Source organism: Metopolophium dirhodum, chromosome 3 (genome assembly GCF_019925205.1).
Source record: "Metopolophium dirhodum isolate CAU chromosome 3, ASM1992520v1, whole genome shotgun sequence".
NCBI lineage: Eukaryota > Metazoa > Arthropoda > Insecta > Hemiptera > Aphididae > Metopolophium > Metopolophium dirhodum.
Genome location: NC_083562.1, coordinates 12,519,588 through 12,539,180, shown reverse-complemented (window position 1 = coordinate 12,539,180; position 19,593 = coordinate 12,519,588). Strand labels below are relative to the sequence as shown.

General features: G+C 28.3%; 2 protein-coding genes across 3 annotated transcripts; both read right to left on the bottom strand.

The window, feature by feature from the left end:
• Positions 1 to 598: 598 nt before the first annotated feature.
• Positions 599 to 5,354, bottom strand: LOC132941827 (kelch domain-containing protein 10 homolog). 2 transcript variants are annotated; one of them, XM_061010015.1, is made up of 6 exons: positions 5,145 to 5,354; positions 4,359 to 4,978; positions 3,740 to 3,923; positions 3,488 to 3,671; positions 3,054 to 3,391; positions 600 to 1,329 (listed from the first exon to the last, which is right to left on the bottom strand). In XM_061010015.1, the coding sequence occupies exons 3-6, from the start codon at positions 3,896 to 3,898 to the stop codon at positions 814 to 816; spliced, it is 1,197 nt and encodes a 398-aa protein (XP_060865998.1). In that variant the 5' UTR covers positions 3,899 to 3,923; positions 4,359 to 4,978; positions 5,145 to 5,354; the 3' UTR covers positions 600 to 813. The 2 variants fall into 2 exon arrangements, with proteins under 2 accessions (XP_060866000.1, XP_060865998.1); XM_061010017.1 differs by lacking the exon at positions 4,359 to 4,978 and having other exon boundaries at positions 599 to 1,329.
• A 2,031-nt stretch (positions 5,355 to 7,385) lies between these two features.
• On the bottom strand, positions 7,386 to 18,231 carry LOC132941088 (brefeldin A-inhibited guanine nucleotide-exchange protein 1). Its single transcript, XM_061008965.1, has 23 exons — positions 17,838 to 18,231; positions 17,586 to 17,758; positions 17,362 to 17,502; positions 16,907 to 17,299; positions 16,703 to 16,845; positions 16,401 to 16,635; positions 16,167 to 16,336; positions 15,719 to 16,087; positions 13,632 to 13,791; positions 11,921 to 12,078; positions 11,600 to 11,844; positions 11,381 to 11,532; positions 10,959 to 11,087; positions 10,605 to 10,905; positions 10,419 to 10,546; positions 9,888 to 10,356; positions 9,657 to 9,817; positions 9,327 to 9,587; positions 9,104 to 9,239; positions 8,870 to 9,036; positions 8,486 to 8,795; positions 8,169 to 8,419; positions 7,386 to 8,108 (listed from the first exon to the last, which is right to left on the bottom strand). Exons 1-23 carry the CDS (start codon positions 17,959 to 17,961, stop codon positions 7,980 to 7,982), a joined length of 4,905 nt encoding a protein of 1,634 aa, XP_060864948.1. The 5' UTR covers positions 17,962 to 18,231; the 3' UTR covers positions 7,386 to 7,979.
• Positions 18,232 to 19,593: the final 1,362 nt, after the last annotated feature.

Sequence of the window (19,593 nt, the reverse complement as noted above, 5' to 3'; positions counted from 1 at the left end):
AATTAAACAAATAAATTACAAAATGTTATTTCCTTATTTTTTCATCAATTACTTCTTCAGCACTAATAGGAATTTGTATTTGATACTGATAGGTATGTCTATTGTCAATGGTTATACATTATTGATAATATTTAAGTATAAACCCAATCCGTGCATTCTAATATTATTTCTTAAAACTTTTTCTAATGTAGGAAAATGTATTATTAGCCGCACGGAAATGTGTCGTCGTTGCAGCGTTGTTATCAGCGATGGTCGGTCGGTTAAATTTTATTCTTAATTTCTTATATAATTAATGTATGATTATTGATTACTGATTAGTCATTAGTGCAGTACTGCAGTTGAGTGCAGTCTGTTGGATGCATAGAAAAGAGATAAATGGTTGGATGTGACGAAATAAAAATTTAAAAAAGCCTATTGGGGGTCTGACCCTACATCTCCCCCTTGTATACGCCCCTGAAGGAAACCATTATAATTAAGAATGCCTTTTTTTTTATTAATATTTTATAATAGATTATGCGGTTATTCAATGAATTATATAGGTATTAATTTATACTAACTATAAATATAAATACCTAACAATATTATATTAGCATAATGTATAAAAAATTCAAAAAATATGATGAATGCAAATATTTAATTTGACACAATAGTACACAATTAGTAACATACACAAAATACATAATATTAATATATACACATATATATATATAATACTTGAATATTAATGTCTAAAACAATAAATTAATATTAAATTATACATTTACATTTAAAATAGGATGAAAATGAATAAAATATTTTAAGTATACATTGTATTTATACTAACGTTTTGGCTTTAATTATGCTCTCATAATACTCTGATGGTAACCCCAAATCCTTTAAGTCTTCTAGAGACGACTTTAACATTTGATTTTTGAAATAGCATAACATGGCATCCCAACACATGGCCTTTAACTTTGGGATTCTAACCCATGCACACAGTATGTCATCTTTCTGATGTATATCAATTGAATCAGTACTAACTATTCCATTATAGTAGTAAATGCGACCTGATGGTACAACCGTAGATGAATGCAGAAACATGGATTTTGGTAGCTTACATGGCATAAGATTACACCACTGAAGAGTAATAAGATTCAGTCGCCAAATATCTGAGAAAAAGTTGTAATTATCAGAACCACCGCTCATATATACATATTCTGGTTGGGTCACACATTGTGCCCATCCATAATAACAACGATTTGCAGGATAAGATGATGATGAATTCTGGAGATCAGGCAAAGTTTTAAAATATTGCCATTTATTAGTTAATATGTCAAACACTTGTATTTCCTAGAAAAAAAAATGTATTATTAAAGGTAGGTACATAAAAAACTGAGTATCATACATTTATTAAAATATATAAATAACTATCTAATTAAGACAAAGATTCTGAGCAAAGCGATAAATGTATTGATTTTATAATGTTTTTTTTTTTTTATTTTTGCGTCTATCATCACTTTTTAGGACAGTAAAAATGCTTGAATTTTCTTCAACAGTAACTTTTCTAATAGGAAAGTGAATTTAGTTGGTACTATGGGGGGTCAAAAGTAAAAATTTCCAAGTAGTTTTCAAAAGCGACATGAAAAACAAAAGAAAATGTAAGGGAAAACTGGAATTTTTACGCAAAATCTGTTTTCGAGAAAATCGATTTTGGTTTTTGGTGCAACTCTAAAACAAATGACCGTAGGTACATGAAAATTTTACTGAATGTTTATACATATAAGCATTTTCTATACACGATAAAATTTTGAAAATAATTTGACTCTTTTTGAGCTGTTTACGGACATTATTATTTTTCAATTTTTTTAGTTTTTTTTCTATAAATATCAATAAAATTTTATTTGTCGGGTAAAAAAGTGTGAAAATTTAATGCAAGGCTCCTGATATAATGTTACAATAGCAGTTGAAAAATAATAAAACACATAGGCACAATTTTAAGCATTTAAAGTTCAAATTTTGACAAAATTGATCAAATTTTTAATTTATTAATTATTTTGTAGTTAAAAATGTATATAATGTTCAACTTTTATAGCTAAGGATTGAAAATTGAAGATAAGGCTCAAGGTAATATCATAGGTTGACTGACAATTTTTGCTCAGAATAGTTTTTCTATAATGATATTATATCATTGAATTCAAATTTTACACCATCCATTACAGTGATCCACTTGTAACCTACTGTACAGCAGAGCGACATCCACTTACCCACCTTTTTATATTTTTTCAATGAAATATTTTATTATTTTTTTAATGGATATTATTGACTCCAATATTCTATTGGGAAATTTTAAATTCATCGACTCCAATTTCTAATCGTAGTCTAAAAATAAATCAATAAAAATTACTTATCCTACTTGTTGGTTTTTTTGGTTTGACCTGTATCATTTATATATATTGATAAATATTGCTTTAAAAACTTTAAATGTTGTATAATATTTAAGTACAAACTAATTTTAATTAAATTTTTAAAATAATTATAACTACTGTAATTTTGTACTTGTACTATTTGTATTTTTATTCATTTGATATAATTTTCCCGTTAGCGGGTATATACATTTATGCATCGTTTTAGAATCTACTGTGAGAGTGTAAGACTTATACCAGTTACACTATTATACTAAATTTTAACTTATTACTTATTAGTCACACTATTATTTTCTCCCATTTTTAGATTTCCATTTTTGTACATGGACATGTTATGGAATTAAGTTGGTTATTTCCAAAAAAAATTCTAAGATTGTATTCATAAACATATTTTTATTTTTATTAAACTTAGATAGTTTTAAATTTGAAAATTAAATAATTGAGAATTTTTTATAATATATTATATGAAAACACTTATGTAGATAATACGTTTTGATTCAACAAACGATATGTTTATTACTGTAAATAATAACTTTTGGAAATTTATTTAAAGCTAAAATTAAGTCATTATATTATAACAAAACTTTAAAATCATAAAATCAACATTCATTTTTGATCATTTTGGAAATAGGCTGATAAATTAGAACTTACTTCAAATGTGTCTAGAAACATATTTTTTAGTAGAATCATCACATGAGCACCACCAAACATGTACAAATGGTTATCATAATAGGCCACTTCACGTCTAAGACTTTCATCAGTTCTTGGGTGTTGACCACGAGCTTGACATAATAATTGCCATTTTTTAGTACACAAATCAAGCCTGTAAACATCCATTTCATTTTTATGTTCTGATGTTCCATTGAGAGAGTATATAAATTGTCCATCAATATGAACTGGTTGACCATATTCAGTAATGGGTATTCCATCTGTAGAACAAATCTCTTCAAATTCTACACAGTCGTTTTGATTTTTTTTTGATAAATTTCCTAAGTAGGTACAAAATATTACAGAATGAAACATAAAAATTAGAACTAAGTAAAATATTAAATTTTAAAATGTTAATAAACAAATAAACTAAATACCGATGAAAAGTTGAAAAGAGTATTCATTAATGTACTCAAAGTCTTTTCCACCATGAATAACAATTAAATTTCCTGACAGCAAAATTGAAGTTAATTTAAAACATGTCGGCAAATTTTTACATTTTATTGTTTCCCAACGATCAGCAATAAAATTATATTTTTTCAGAGTCTCATTAGCAAGTTCCTAAAATGTAAGATAAAACTGTTTACATATTATATAATAGTAATAATCTAAAGATTTCAAATAAAGACCTCAGACTTATGCTTTCGATAGCGATTGTATTTAAACAAGTAGTCATCATTACACGCAATCCCCTGATCAATTACACAAAGAGGACGGTCCCAATCTGGTGGGTTCTTAGGGTGTATGTCAAACACTAAATGTTTGAACCTATATTCCGTTGATGTCATTGTGAAGATGGAATCTAAAAGGCTTCTATGGAATAATCATAAAAGATATATATTAATGATACACAATGTTATTAAATATACTATATAGCAATAAATATGGTATTGAAATGTTATAAGAATATAAACAAGTTAAATACTACAAAGTCCGAGTAATCAAATATGGCAATAATGTCAGTTGAGGCATCTTATACAGTTTGGATGGTTCCAGTTATTTTAAAAATCATTCTTACAAAATAATAAGTTTGTCAACTGAGTGAGTATCTGTGCATAACATATAATATTCTAAAGCTCAGATATAAATATTAACAATGCAAATTTTTCTTTAGGATCCAAAATTATGATAGGTAGCATTATTTTTTGTTAAGCATAATACAAAAATATTAAAAGAAATGCGGATATCATATTGCTTAAAATAACGTATATATATTATCGTAGGTTCTAGGTATTAATATATTCGTACTTTTTTTTAGAGAATCTCACTCGGCATCATAGCATCCCTCACAAGGGGATGAGGGTGCGACAGACATCTTGTACAACAACTGTATAATTCTGTCCATGGTGTAAAGATAACTGTCTAGCTAGTAGCCAGTAGACGAATATTATACCAGAATACGTCAACACTAATCAATGTTACACGCCTACACACAAAGATATTAGTAGGTACCTAACGGATAGTAAATACTAAATAGTAATTAATAGAATATTAGAATGGGAAAGCTCAGCATGTTGAAGACAATTCTTACTATAGTTACTCAGTAGTTAGTATTTTTTTTATAGTTACTACCACAGAACGAGATATAATGGACTGGAAACGAGCAGCTTGCCAGCTTATCACGGCCACGAATGTATATACAAGAGGTAAAGTGCGGGGGGTCGCTATGTGTTCCTGGAGTTCACAGCGCCCTCTGCAATTAACACGGACTAAGATACAAACTGTGAAGCCAAATAAAACCACCGGTAGCGCTGAAAACTTCAAGAACAGTGTTCTTATCAGCTAAGTGACACCTTTTCGTGGCCGTCCCTTGACCTCCGCCGACCATGTCATTTCCAGTCCATTATATCCTAGTCCGCGGTTACTACCTATTATCATATAATAATATATTATGCTATTATGTTATATGTATCTTTATTAAGTTATGAATTTGTGATATCAATATATTATGCAATTTATTGTTAAATTGAATTATTGGAATTGGGCGAGCCGACACGACATTACGGTATCCAATAAAACATCAAAGATAATAACCAGAATCCAGATTAACAATCCGAAGAATCCGTCAATCGATGACTGGTTTTAGTCATGTGGTGACATAAGTGGAGCTGCTTCCGATATCCGCATTCTGCGATACACCATTAGACCACAATTTACTGAATTCAGTCTTCAGTTTTTCAGTATTCACATTTTAATTTTAAAAACTACAACAGCTGGAAATTGGAATACGAACATTTATCACACTTATCCATGCTCTTATCACTTAACAATGATAATTTAATATAATATTATAATCTTCATAGATATTATTATTCATTATTTCTTTAATATCTATGACAATCATGGACATTGGAGATATAAATATACCCATAGTGTCCGTATTTCCGTAATAATATTAATAATTAATATAATAGAATTTATAAATAAATAATTAGTATAATAAATTAAATATAATGAATTATAACTAGTAAACCTGATATTATATAGGTACAGTTATTAACACGAATAACGTTATGATTGTTGTATATTATCTGGAATGGGAGACAATTGAGAGTTGACCTAACCCTCAGTGGCTGTTTTCGGCATTTAAAAATGTACCAGTTGCCTTCAACCAAATGTACCAGTCGCCCTCAAACGAATATACCAGTTACCCTCATATGGTATAGGTATAGGTCATGATTACAATACCAACCCGTAAAATAGGGGAGGTAAAATATGTGTTAACCTTTCGGTTACACTTAACAAGTAAAATACGCAATATTCATTAACTCATTTATTCATGACACTTATAATATTCGATACAACACCAGTGATTTGGTTTTCGCCCAAAGAAATATTATTCATAGTTAACGAAAAAACATATTGGTTACCACTATATTATAATAGTATACTAAAATTTTATTTGTTGGGTAAAAAAGCTTGAAAGTTTAATAGAAGGCTCCTAGGTTATTGTTTCAAAGGCAGATAAAAAAAAATTAAAAATCCATTGTCACAATTTTTTTATAAGCATGTAAAGTTCAAATATTGACAAAATACGTAAAAATTACGAAAATTTGCAAATTATTTTGAGTTAGAAATTTATAAAAAATTTTCTTTTTAAATCTAAGATTTGAAAACTAAATACAAGATTGCTCATAAGTTAGGTTACCTTTATCAAAAAAACATTGTCTACAAGAAAATTAAATTTTCATGAGCGTTTCAACGTTTTAAGTTTATATTTTTACAATACATTGGATATTCACTCGATTTTTCATGTACCTAGTGATTTTCTTATTTTGTTGTATTTCAAAAACGAATAACTGTAGACTCTTTAAATTTATATCATATGTTTATTTTATCAATTTCTATACTTGATAAATTTTTCAAAAATGTTGGCTTGGTTTGAGCTGTTTACAGACAATTTCAAATTTCAATTTTTCTAGTTTTTTTTCTATAAATATCAATACAATTTTATTTGTTGGGCCAAAAAGCGTGAAAATGTTATTCAAGGCTCCTGATTTTAACTATTTTTAACATACAAGAATTATATTCATCCATAGCATGACGGTAATTTTGTATTGACATTTTCATTAAAGTTATATAATAATATTAGTACATATATTTTTTATATTAGGTACATTAGTGGACAGTGGTAACCAAAATAATTTTTCGTTTACTATAAATAATATTTCTTTGGGCGAAAACCAAATCATGCTTTTTTGAGTTTTGGTAAAAAAAGGTCATGTATGGCTCTAAAATTAATGATCCTTACGGCTTTAGTTATGGAATCAAGTTACATAGGTGCCTACTTCTCCTATTAAAAAACGTGTTTTTTTACGCACAAATGTAAAATGTTGAACGTTAGTTAGGTAAATTTGATCATTATTTATAATAACGTGGAATACTTTATTCATTTTTTCATCACATATTTTTGAAAACATTAAAACACAGTAGTGGCGTAGTGACCTAATTACAAAATGTCAGGTGTTGCCAAGGCGCACTTCCCCCTGCATATGCTTAAATGCTTAATGTACAAAATTACTTCACACCCGGCTGCTCTGAGAACGAAGGATTTAAGTTCAAACTCCATAACATCACTCCAGGGCCAAAATAACATTGAATTATTGTTAATAAAACAAATAGATTATAGATTATACATATATGATTATACAAAATTTTTTTTTTTTACTATTTATGTTAAATTATCAGTCTTGTTGTTTTTTTGTTATACCATGGTCTAACTACGTGTAAGGTGTAACTTATAATAATAGCTCAATGAGTGAACTGTTAGAAATTAAAAAAAAATTTCAAATTTTATATTGTAGATAACATTTTTAAATAAAATTATACGATAACAGATAAAATATAACAAACATTGAATAAGACACATAGTAAACAATCAGTGACTTTCACAAAGTGAAATTCTTATAAAATAAAATTCACAAGATGAAAAATATATTATATTATATTTTGGGACGGTTGTATCAGCACATTCTAATAGTTTAGATAATACAATAATTAAAAAACTATAGATATTAAAATAACTCATAAGGATTAAACTATACCTACATTTAATATAATCACATTCATTAGAAAAAAACAAGTGACACAATAAATAATAATACACTTCGACACAATGTTTATATACTTATAATGTGCAAAGTTAACAAAAATAATTGAAAATAGTAATACAAGTAAAAACAAAGACAGAGTTTGTTTTTATTTATTTTTATATAGTTGTAATCAATGGGTGTGTGCTATTGACCGTTAAGTTGGTCTGGTGATCATAATCTTTGTATTACAAGACTATAATAAATAAATGAGCAATAACCTCATATTAATGATTAAAAATATAATAAAATATGTAACAGTTCTGTGGCTAATGTATTGTTACGTAATTTTAAAAACTGGTCCAATGCGTGAAAATATTCTACCAAGGACAGTCTTCAGTTCAGGTTTTAGATCAATGCTTATCATTTCACATAACAGAGGATAGTGTGTAGAAGATTGTACAGCAAACTGTAAATAATTAAAGTTTTATAAATACTATCATATTGGGCTAAAATAATTTGAATGTACCTTGTCTTCAGGTAATTTGTATAGTTTTGTAAATATGAGCAATAAAATAGGATTCCACGAAGTTCGGTGGTAATGATTGTTCAATGATAAATAATACTGAAAAGAATCATTTACAACAGTACTAGCCACATTTTGTGCATGTGTCCAGTGCACACGCCGTGACTCATCACATATAGCTTTCAGTGCTATTCTTAATACACAAGCTACACTTTGAGTTTCTTGTGTCAACATATTTGATATATCCTCATTAACTATAGAAGTATAAAGATAAATAAAATATGATGATTAAGAATTAATTTTTGTAATTTATTACTAACCGCAACTTCGCTGTGGAATGTTTTGCAATAGTGTGTAATTATATTGTTTAGTATAATTATGAACGCGCAATAGACAATCAGTTAACATGAACAAATGTTCAGAACTCAAGTTGCTATACATTCCTTGCTCCTCTTGTTGTTGTTCCAGTATTTCAGTATTCTGATTGATTGTTGTATTTTGAGCTAATGCTAAATACTCTTGATCTTCTTTACGCGATGTGGAGGGAAAGAACACAATATTGTCCACAGTGCGGATAAGTTCAAGGCGAATAGCACATTTTGCAGTTATTAAGATGTCTGGTTTAACAGGCTAATAAATAATGATTAAATTAATAATGCACCAATGCAATTGTCATGATAATTATTAACATTTAATATACATACCTCGGACCTTAAATTCTGTTCTTCTAATGGTTTTGGCATCATACTGTCAAACATTGATACAATTGTCTGACAAGTACAATCCCAATTTACTTTATCAAATTTTGAACCATTAGATGTTATCAAATTTTCTAAACAGTATGTACTTGACTGAGCTAACTGATCATTGTCTATGATATAAAATAATAAATCAATAAAATAATTTAAAACTGGAATAAACAGATTTACAGATTATACCTTGTTGAATACACCATTGAAGTTGTGCGTATAAATCTTGCAACAGTACAGCACACAATATGTCAAAGTATTGTGTAAAAACATCTACAATTGAGGTCAGGGCATGATTGCATGTGATTGTCATCCATTCGATCCTCTAACATAACAAATTGTTTTAAATGTTAAATGAGTGTTATAATTCATACATGTATTATAATTTAAAATAAACCTAAAAACGTATTACCTCAACGCTGTGTTCTTGATGTTTCACATTATCAAATATACGGAATAGAACATTGAAAAGGTCTTTCCACCAGTTTAATTTAAACACAGTACCATGAGTTTTAACCAACTCAAAAAGTACAGTTAAGGCACGTGTTCGTATATCTAGTTTACATCGACTAACAATACAAGACAATTCAAATAACAATGGGAACCATCCTCGTACCCATACACCATCTTCTTCTAGAGAAGACGGTTCTTCAGAAAAATGTTCTGCAAATATCTAAAACAAAATAATATCAATATATTATAATGTATGACTTATTCATATTTTGTTCAATAGTAAACTTACTTGAGGTTTATCATGAACACAATCTGCACATGTACGCAATAAATGTATAGCTTCCATGCTGATTTCTGGGAAACCAACATTACATGCAAACTCAGATAAACATTTTACAGCATCTTGGAATGATTCCATCATAATTATACAATTTTGTTTATAAAACAAGTCTATTCAAATAAACAAATTTAAAAATGCAACAAAAGAAGTTATTTATTTAATAATTTTATAGTTACTTACTGATTACATGCTGTGTTGTACGAAATGACATATCAACAATAGCTCCATCATGATCAGAAGCCGCCAAATGAAATACACCAAATATGTTTTTCCACCCAGATCTAATGTTAGCTGCTTGTGAATTCACCATTTGAGTAATACACCTAACTACCATATCCCTAATGGTTGGAGAATGATTCTTTTTCATAATTATTTCAAATGGACGTAAAAAATCTTTTTGAAATTTAAAGTTGGCAAACTCTCCTTTTTCAATAAATTTCATGGATAACTGGCGTAACGAGTCCAAAGCAAAAGTTGCAATATCTTCATTTGGATAACAGCCTACACGGTTGAAGTGTTCACCTAGTACTTGCCACATTCTTGACCACTGGAGTCGAATACGCCCCATATTATAGTAAGAAATTTCTACAATTTTTTGTAAACTGAACATACGGGGATTTGTGGAGTTGGCTAATTCGTTAATAGAAATCTAAAAGATAAAATTGGATAATGCATATTCAATGTTATAATTTAACAAAAAAATCTACATACTTGACATAATGCTTTGACAAATTCCACGATGGCATCTCCGTCAAGTCTCGTAGAACCAGTAAATATACGATCTACAGCAACTACAACACTTTGACTACTTGTCTCTCCTATTGATCCCTTGCCACTAGCTAAAGACCAAAAGGCATAAGTACATAATATAATAAAAATAAATAGTATAAAACTTACAGTCTAATGTAGTAAAATTTAACTTTTGACTGAGGGCTTCAATAGGAGGATAAGTTTTGCTAATAACTTGTGATAAAAATTGTGGTCGTACTCCAGTGCCCACCATCTGAGCAAGTTCCAATTGTGAGATACACTTGATAATATCAAGCCAAGAAGTACCTAAATAATTTCCATCGGTGTATGCAACAGTTATTAAAGTTTTTATTGTCTCAATGTTCTTAGCTTTCATTTCTGTCACTGGTGAATTAGCAGTCAAAAGAGTAAAACGTGCTAAAGCTTGGACATAGGCATCTCGTTCCAACTAAAATAAATACATGTTTATTTTTTACAAAAACACATGTCATGTGAACTTACGGTCATGTGGAAAATACAAGCGATTCTAATAGCACAACGTATGCCATCCAAACACAACATAGCTATTTCTAGATCATCACAATCTTGTAATCCAACACTGAATGCTGCCAAAAATGGCGTCCATGTCATCTAGAAATTAAATAAGTTGTAATTTATAATCAGGGTTGAGAATTAAAGACCCTTAAAATAAGGCAAAATAACCTAACCCTACCTGCACTATCTCAAAATAGAAAAAACTAGTGCATGGTACTAAAAAATTACATAAAGATAAGCAAAAAAAATTTTCAAAATATGCCACATTTGAATTTGTAATATAACATGACATATATTTTAATTGCACTCTGTTAGATTTTATGTCATGCTTTTAAGTCCCAAGTCTTGATTATAATAATTCAAAATAAACATTGACTAAAATATCAAACCTTAAACATGGGTTTAACATGTTCCAAATGTTTAGCTTCAGTAAATGGTGCTCGGACATGACTAACAGATTCCATAAGATTTTTAGCCGCTACTGCTATAGCTTCCATTTCCATATTCCATAATACTTTCCGTCTCTTTTCATTTGGTATTACTGTTACATGAAATAAATAAATTAGGTTAGGAATATTAACATAGATTTAACTATCCATAATACTAACATTGTTTTCCCGGTTTTACTGTTGATTTCATCTTAATCTCGTGACCAGCAATGTCATCATATATTTTACTCAAGTATTCTTCTGGTAAATCTTTATTATCAGATATACAACTACCTCTATTCATTTTTATATATTGCTCTTTGGTCATTTTAGTTTTGACTTGTGGAGAATGCAAATCTGTAGTTAACATAATGATTGAATAGGAAAGCACGTACAACGTATCAGCACTGTCAAAGAGCCCATTGCTAAGAATAAACATAACATAAATGTATTTTTTAATTTAATTTAATGGCTAAAAAGTGTTAACTATAAAACAATTACTTTGGATTGCATTCAAACCATCTGCTAGCAAATTTTTCTAATAATCTATCAATTTTTTGAGCTTCACCTGGCAATCGAAATCCATCAAGGAAAAATCGCAATGCTGTAACAACATCTTTGCCAACAAAATTCATTTGATCTACATAGTAGTACATAACCTAAAATTAATTTATTAATAATAATTAATAATTACACATTTTTATTTAATATATTATCTTGAATTATAATATACAATAGGTAGATCGGTAGTAGTAAAAATTTAAAATCAATACATATTGAACATTTTTGGAGTATAATGACCTACCATCTACTTAAATTATAGGGATAGAAATTAATATCTATTAGTCAATATTCCCTTAAAAAGTTACTTGGAATAAAATGTTATATCTAAGTAACTTTTCTGAAGATGGTACTTAAATATACATGTATAATGGCTTATATAATATTAGTTCCTCAATTACCATAATCTTATCTAAATAGGTATATTGATATATTACCCAAGAATAAAATCATATTACTAATATTGTGTTTACCGATTTAAACATTGTCAAATATCATATGCATATTTTCACTGATTTGAATTTTTTATATGTTCAAAAAGAAACACATTTAATAAAATTCTATTTTAAATAATTGAGATGGTTACTTTTAAATGTTTAAGTATTAATTATAAAACTAATTAAATTTTTTTACAGAAATTAGGTATGTTAGTGACACAATCAATGATTAATAATTTATTGAAAAAATGATAATACATTTTTTTAAGTAGGCGGAGAAAAAGCCCAGAAATATAAATATGAACACATGTATACTCTATTCTTAATTAGTAATTACCATGTACTTATAACAAAATATAATAATATATTATAATGAAAATAATAATTAATTGTTAATTGTATAAAATATAGATTGTAAATGAAATAAAAATATAAATATGAACACAATATTATGTATACGTCATGATGTATTGTGTTATAAGTTATAAGTCAAAAAACATAAGCCTTAGGTAATAAGTATATACATACTAAAATATTATCTGTTAACTAAATATATTATACTCCCACCTGTTTTGTATTAACTTACTATATTATTATTTATATAGTTGTGTAATTTTTGTATACATTTTAGTATGTATACCTAAGATCTATGTTTTTTGACTTATAACTTATAACTAGTTATAACACAATATATCATGACATTTACATAATATTGTATTCATATTTATATTTATATTTTGGGGCTTTTTTCCCATGGTTCATTTTTTAATATAATTAAATGTATTTATAATAAATTATAATAATAGCTAGGTAGAATAATGTATTTTTATATTTTTTTTGACTAAGTAGAATATTTTTAAATGGAATAAGAAATAAATAACGTTTAATAATAAACAAACATGTAAGTTTGTCATTTTCTCCCCCCCCCCCTTCCCCTATTGAGAAATACTGGAAATGACAGAAGTAGAATAGATGCCATCATTACATTGCTAAGTTAAAGCTGTTTAGCATACATCAATCTATCAGGTCATCAACTGCCTATTGGTACATATGATATTTTGTGATGAATTAGAGACAAGTAACTAGAGTATACAGCATAAGTTATTCAGCAAGATTTGTTGATAACATTGGCATAAATGTAGTACGCTACACATGATTCTATACATTTTATATGATCTATGATATATAAAAACAATAAATGATTATAATATTACTTCTTTGTTAAAGTCTTCATTTTCTCCAAGGAAATCTCCAATAGCTGTTTTATCTAATCTTTCATCAACATGAAACCATTCGGCTACGTCAGAAGGACTAGTTCCAAGAAGCTTTTGTTCTTGAAGGAAATTTATTCCATGTTTAGGCTTGCGATTAAACCTAAAATGTTATCAGTTATCAGAAAATATTATGTATTTAAACCAGTGGCGGTCCTGGCTATATTTTCTATTGAGTCAATTTATATATTAGCCCTCATTGTCAAAAAAATATTAACATTTACGTAACAATAATTAAAATACAAAAAATACATAATTTTGTTTTTAAGGAATAACCGACAAAATATTAGTAGGATTATCTGCTGAAGAGAACATTGTATCTGAATGTGTTGTCTTCATCTTACTACCTTATACATCATAACTCATAACATACCAAAATGTACGTCCAGCAGTTCTAATTGTATGTGGTTAGCTCAAATTTTTAAGAGAAAATAAATTTAAAAAAAGGTGGGTAAGTGGATGTCGCTCTGCTGTACAGTAGGTTACAAGTGGGTCACTGTAATGGATGGTGTTAAATTTGAATTCAATGATATAATATCATTGTATAAGAAAAACGATTCTGAGCGAAAATTGTCAGTCAACCTATGATATTACCCAGTATATTTGATGATATTATTGTGAATAAAGTAATTTATATATAACCTATTTACGTGGAGCCTTATTTTCAATTTTCAATCCTTAGCTATAAAAGTTAAACATTTTATACATTTTTAACTACAAAATGATTATTAAATTATAAATTTGATAAATTTTGTCAAAATTTGAACTTTAAATGCTTAAAATTGTGCCTATGTGTTTTTATTATTTTTCAACTGCTATTGTAACATTATATCAGCAGCCTTGCATTAAATTTTTCACTCTTTTTTACCCGACAAATAAAATTTTATTGATATTTATAGAAAAAAAACTAAAAAAATTTAAAAATAATAATGTCCGTAAACAACTCAAAAAGAGTCAAATTATTTTCAAAATTTTATCGTGTATAGAAAATTCTAATACAAACATTTAGTGAAATTTTCAAGTATCTACAGTCATACGTTTTTTAATTACAACAAAATAAGAAAATTGTTACATGAGATATCGAGTGAATATCAAATGTTGTAAAAATATGATTTGAAACGCTCATAAAAATTAAATTTGACTTTCTTGTAGACATTTTTTAATAGAGGTAAATTTTTATAAAGGTAGACAAACTTATGGATAATCTTGTATTACATTTTCAAATCTTAGATTTAAAAAGAAAAATTTTTATGAATTCTCAACTCAAAATAGTTTGTTAATTTTTGTAATATTTCCGTATTTTGTCAAGATTTGAACTTTAAATGCTTATAAATAAAAACTGTGACTAAGGATTTTTAATTTTTTTCATCTGCCAAAGTACCAACTATATTCACTTTCCTATCAGAAAAGTTACTGTTGAAGAAAATCCAAGCATTTTTACTGTCCTAAAAAGTGGTGACAGACACAAAAAAAAATAATAAAAAAACACACATCATTATAAAATCAATACATTCATCGCTTTGCTCAGAATCTAATAAGAATATTATCTGTGTTATCTTTTTTGCTTTTTACAATATTTTAATTTTTAAGTTATGAGTGTAAAATATTAATACTCAAAAATGCTCATAACCCACTTAAAAATTAAATTATCATAAAAAACCTACAAGAGAACACAGATAAAGTTCTTACTTTTAAGTTTGGTAATATGTCAATTCACTCTAATGTTAAAAAAGCTAACTATAGAAGATTAAATTTGGTGACCTTAATTTAGCCATGTTGCGCACGAGTTGAGAAAAAACAAAAGTCCATTGATATTCTCTTAAACATTTATGTACCTATTTAAACAAATTGAACTTTTTGCTAATAAAGTCATATAAAATGATTTAAAGAATTTGGGCATAATAATGTGAGCTTAATATTATACATATTATCAAGTTTTATTCAATTTACATTTTATGTTAGACGCCACCTCATTTGTTTAACCAACCAAAGCAGCCACTGATTTCAATAAAACTATTTTAAAAACTTACATAAGTATGCCTGTTTCCCAGACTTCTTTCTGATGTTTAAGCACTTGCAATTGTTGAGGCATATCTGGAGCTTCTTTGTTACCCGAACTATTTGATGTTAAACTAGATTCACTGCCATCAAACGAGTTAAGACTGTCCTGAGTAACAGCTGACTCATTGGCATCATATTCACGTACATTTCTTTCTGGACCCAGATTAGTCTGAGAATTAGGATTAACATATAAATCTTTACTCCATTCTACCATGCACTTCAATATCGACACCAAACATTCGAGTCCACGAATACGCATGGATTTTTCTTGATTTAGAGTAGCACCTAGTTCAATTGCTTGACGACCTTGTGCAATTTTAGAAAGATCATCAACTAGCCTATAACACAATAATATTTATTAAGATTAATTACAAAAAAAAACTTGTATTTATTATTAGTTAATAGTTTAATAATTACCTTTGAAAGAGATTTGCTGCAGATAAATCGCAATCATAATTGACATACATATCAACTACACTTTGAGCATCAGCACAGATACGTGTTAATGCTTGAATCACCATCCATTTGTGTTCAAAGGTTGAACTTGAAGTCTCCAAAATATTTAAAAATATTTCTTTGAAGAATACCTGTTAATAAAAATTATAATTATAAAAATTACATTAAATTAACATTAATTTCATTTTTGCTTACCTCAATTTGCATTTTTAAATGTGTTTTAAATCGCGATAGCAAAGATAAAAATATAGCTAGGGAAAGTTCAAATACTTCGGGTACAGATGATGTACCATTATTAGATAAGGCAACACATAAAAACTGTTTGATTGCTGTTATAAACATTGGATTGGTGCGAAACACAGGTCCAGCATTTTGTAAAATGGATAATAAAAGATGTAAAGACAAGATTTTAGAACGTAGTTCATGAGACCTTAAAATAAATTATTAAAATCAAATTATACAAACTATTGAACTAATTATTGAACAAATATTCTTACTTTGGATCTGGTGTTCCTTCAGGCAATGGTTTCATTGATAACTTACATAAAGATCGGAAAACTAGAAAGGCATCCTTTTGTAAAATATGATTAAAAGATGCAATTGTTTTACATTCCGCTTCATTTGTAGTTTCCAAACTCTCCTAAACAAATATTAAGTATAAATATACTTAATATAAATTCAACAAATAATCAATTACTTACTTGTGACATAGATCTTACAATATCTTGGGCTAATTCTTTTGTTTTGGTACCTTGATCAATACTTTCTATAGCAGAATCACATATAGTATTGACAATATCATAAATAATTCTTTCATCGATATCTAGATTAAGAGAGTCATCACTCTGAACTGTTTCATCGACTTCACACAATTCTACAATTTCTGACTCATATTTAGGCACATCTACCTCCATTGCTTGCATTTCCATGCGAGTAAAGATTACATTCAACATTTGGGTAAGAGTCGCTCGAGCTGTTGTCTGGTTAACTAAATTTCTACTAGCTAAATAAATATTATAACATGTTTTAACTGCTTTTAAGATTGTCGCTTCATGCACTTCAACGTGTTGACTTGTAACTACAGTTAGCAGAGCCTGAAAAAAATATTTTTTAAAAAAACATTATTTAACAAAAATAAAATGGTCAATATTTTTACTTTAATGATTTGTAATAAAATTCCTTCATCTGTTTGACATCCTGTAAAACAATCACAGATAGTTTCTACAATCTTATCAATCAGTGGCTTGCCTGTGTCATTGGTACAGTTGCCCGTTAAATGACCATATGCAATGAGTTTCTGAAACCATTGAATAATAAAACATTAAGCAACTCACGAATCGTTTTGTAAGCACTCACAAAATAAGTAATAAATAGACTTACTTGCAAGCAGTCCAATGAAGTTACGACAATTCTGGGCGACTTACTTTGACAAGCTAATTCAAATGGTCTGAAGTATTTCTCTGCTGATATAGCCGAGCTGCCATCTTTGGGCAAAGGCAAGGCGGATGATGTATCCGTTTTCTCTTCGGCTTGGCACTCAGATTTTATACTCTCTAGAAAAACGTAGGAAAATTATAAATGTATCAATTTAGCGGCGTTACACACATTCACATTTCAATAAATATTACTCACGCAGTGCGGCTTCGCATTCCTTCCGCAACTCGGCGTGATACGACTTCTTGACATCCTTGTCCCCAAGAATCTTCTCCAACGCGCGTATGATGAACATTTCTTTGGCGTTGGACCTCTTGATCATGTTAACCTGTAACGGGCGGGGGCGACCATCAGTGTCGGCGACGACGGACCGGGATGGAAACTGTTGCCGAACGCGCGGTTATTGCGATGAAATAAATGGTGTGCGTGTACAACAGTATTGTCGAACCGATTCAATCAGCTATTTACAATTTACATGGAATCGCAGAGGTGGTGGTATTGTTCAATCGTTGCATCACCGCGACGGTGTATTCCAATTTTTTAAGCATAATAATAATATTGAAAATATCAATTTAGTCACCAACTACCAAGACCCAAGTTCCAACTGGATGTCCGATAAGCGATAACGGCATCGTAAGATAACAGTTGTCTTGGGTTTTAGCGGCAGACCATAGCTATAGATGGCGTCACTAGTACATGGTTATCACTTATCAGTCACCACGGACCACAATTTAAGATATATTTAATCCATAGACATATAATAGAATAAATTATATATTATCTATTATATGTCTATGATTTAATCCAAGGTGGATTTATATAAATGTATATTATAATATATTATGTATTTAAAACACCATGACCACAATCCAACTTGCTAATTGCTTTAATCTTAGATCATAATAAATTAATAATATAATACTTGTATAATATAAGTCTTTATAAGTCTTATAAGTCAATACTCAATATCATAATTAAATAATTGTTTAAGCACACATAGGTTTCGTTCTTAAATTAATACGGCTTATTGCAGGGTTTTACAGTATAAATACAAATACCTATTATAAAAATTGTAGAGGAGTATTTTTTCCAGAATCCTAATAAACCCAATTTAAACACTCATACAAAATTAATATTACTTTCCAGGAAACTTTTTTTTTTTGTTTAAGGTAGGAACATTTTTGGGGAGTTGTCTATCAAAATTTCTAATATTAGCTATGAAAGGAAGAATTTTTTTGAATTTCTAACTGTAAAATAGATGTATTTTGTCAAAATTTAAACTTTAAATGCATATGAAAAATAAACGGCCTGTACCTATTGTATTTTTAATATTTTTGAATATACATTAATAAAACTTGTGAGGAATCTTGCATTAAATAAATTGTCAAGCTTATTTACTAAGTGATAAAGTTTTCATCAAAAATAATTTAAAAAAATTAGAAAATTAGAAAAATGTATAAAGACTATAACTAGCTCAAAAAGAGTCAAAAGAGTCAATTTCGAAAATGTTACCATTCATTGAAAATGATAATATAAATATTTGGTGAAAACGTCAAAGGTCAAATGTCTACGGTTATTAGTTTTCGAGTTGTACCAAAAAAATCGATTTTTTCAAAAATCGGTTTGCGCAAAAATGACTTTTTTTCACTATTTATTGTTTTTCTTGACGCTTTCTAAAACTATTTTAAATTTTAAATTTTAACCTCCCCAAAGTAGGTACCAACTAGATTCACTTTTCTATCAGGAAAGATGTTTGACAGAAAAAAAAACACATCATTGTAAAATCAATACATTCTTTATATTATGTTATTACTAATCCATATGCAACATGAACAAATATTTTTTATACGTTAATTAGCATCTATAATTATCATTTACCACATTATTAATATTCAATTACAAATACGTACCTATATTATATTATATTATTAAAAAAATTATACATTATAAATAA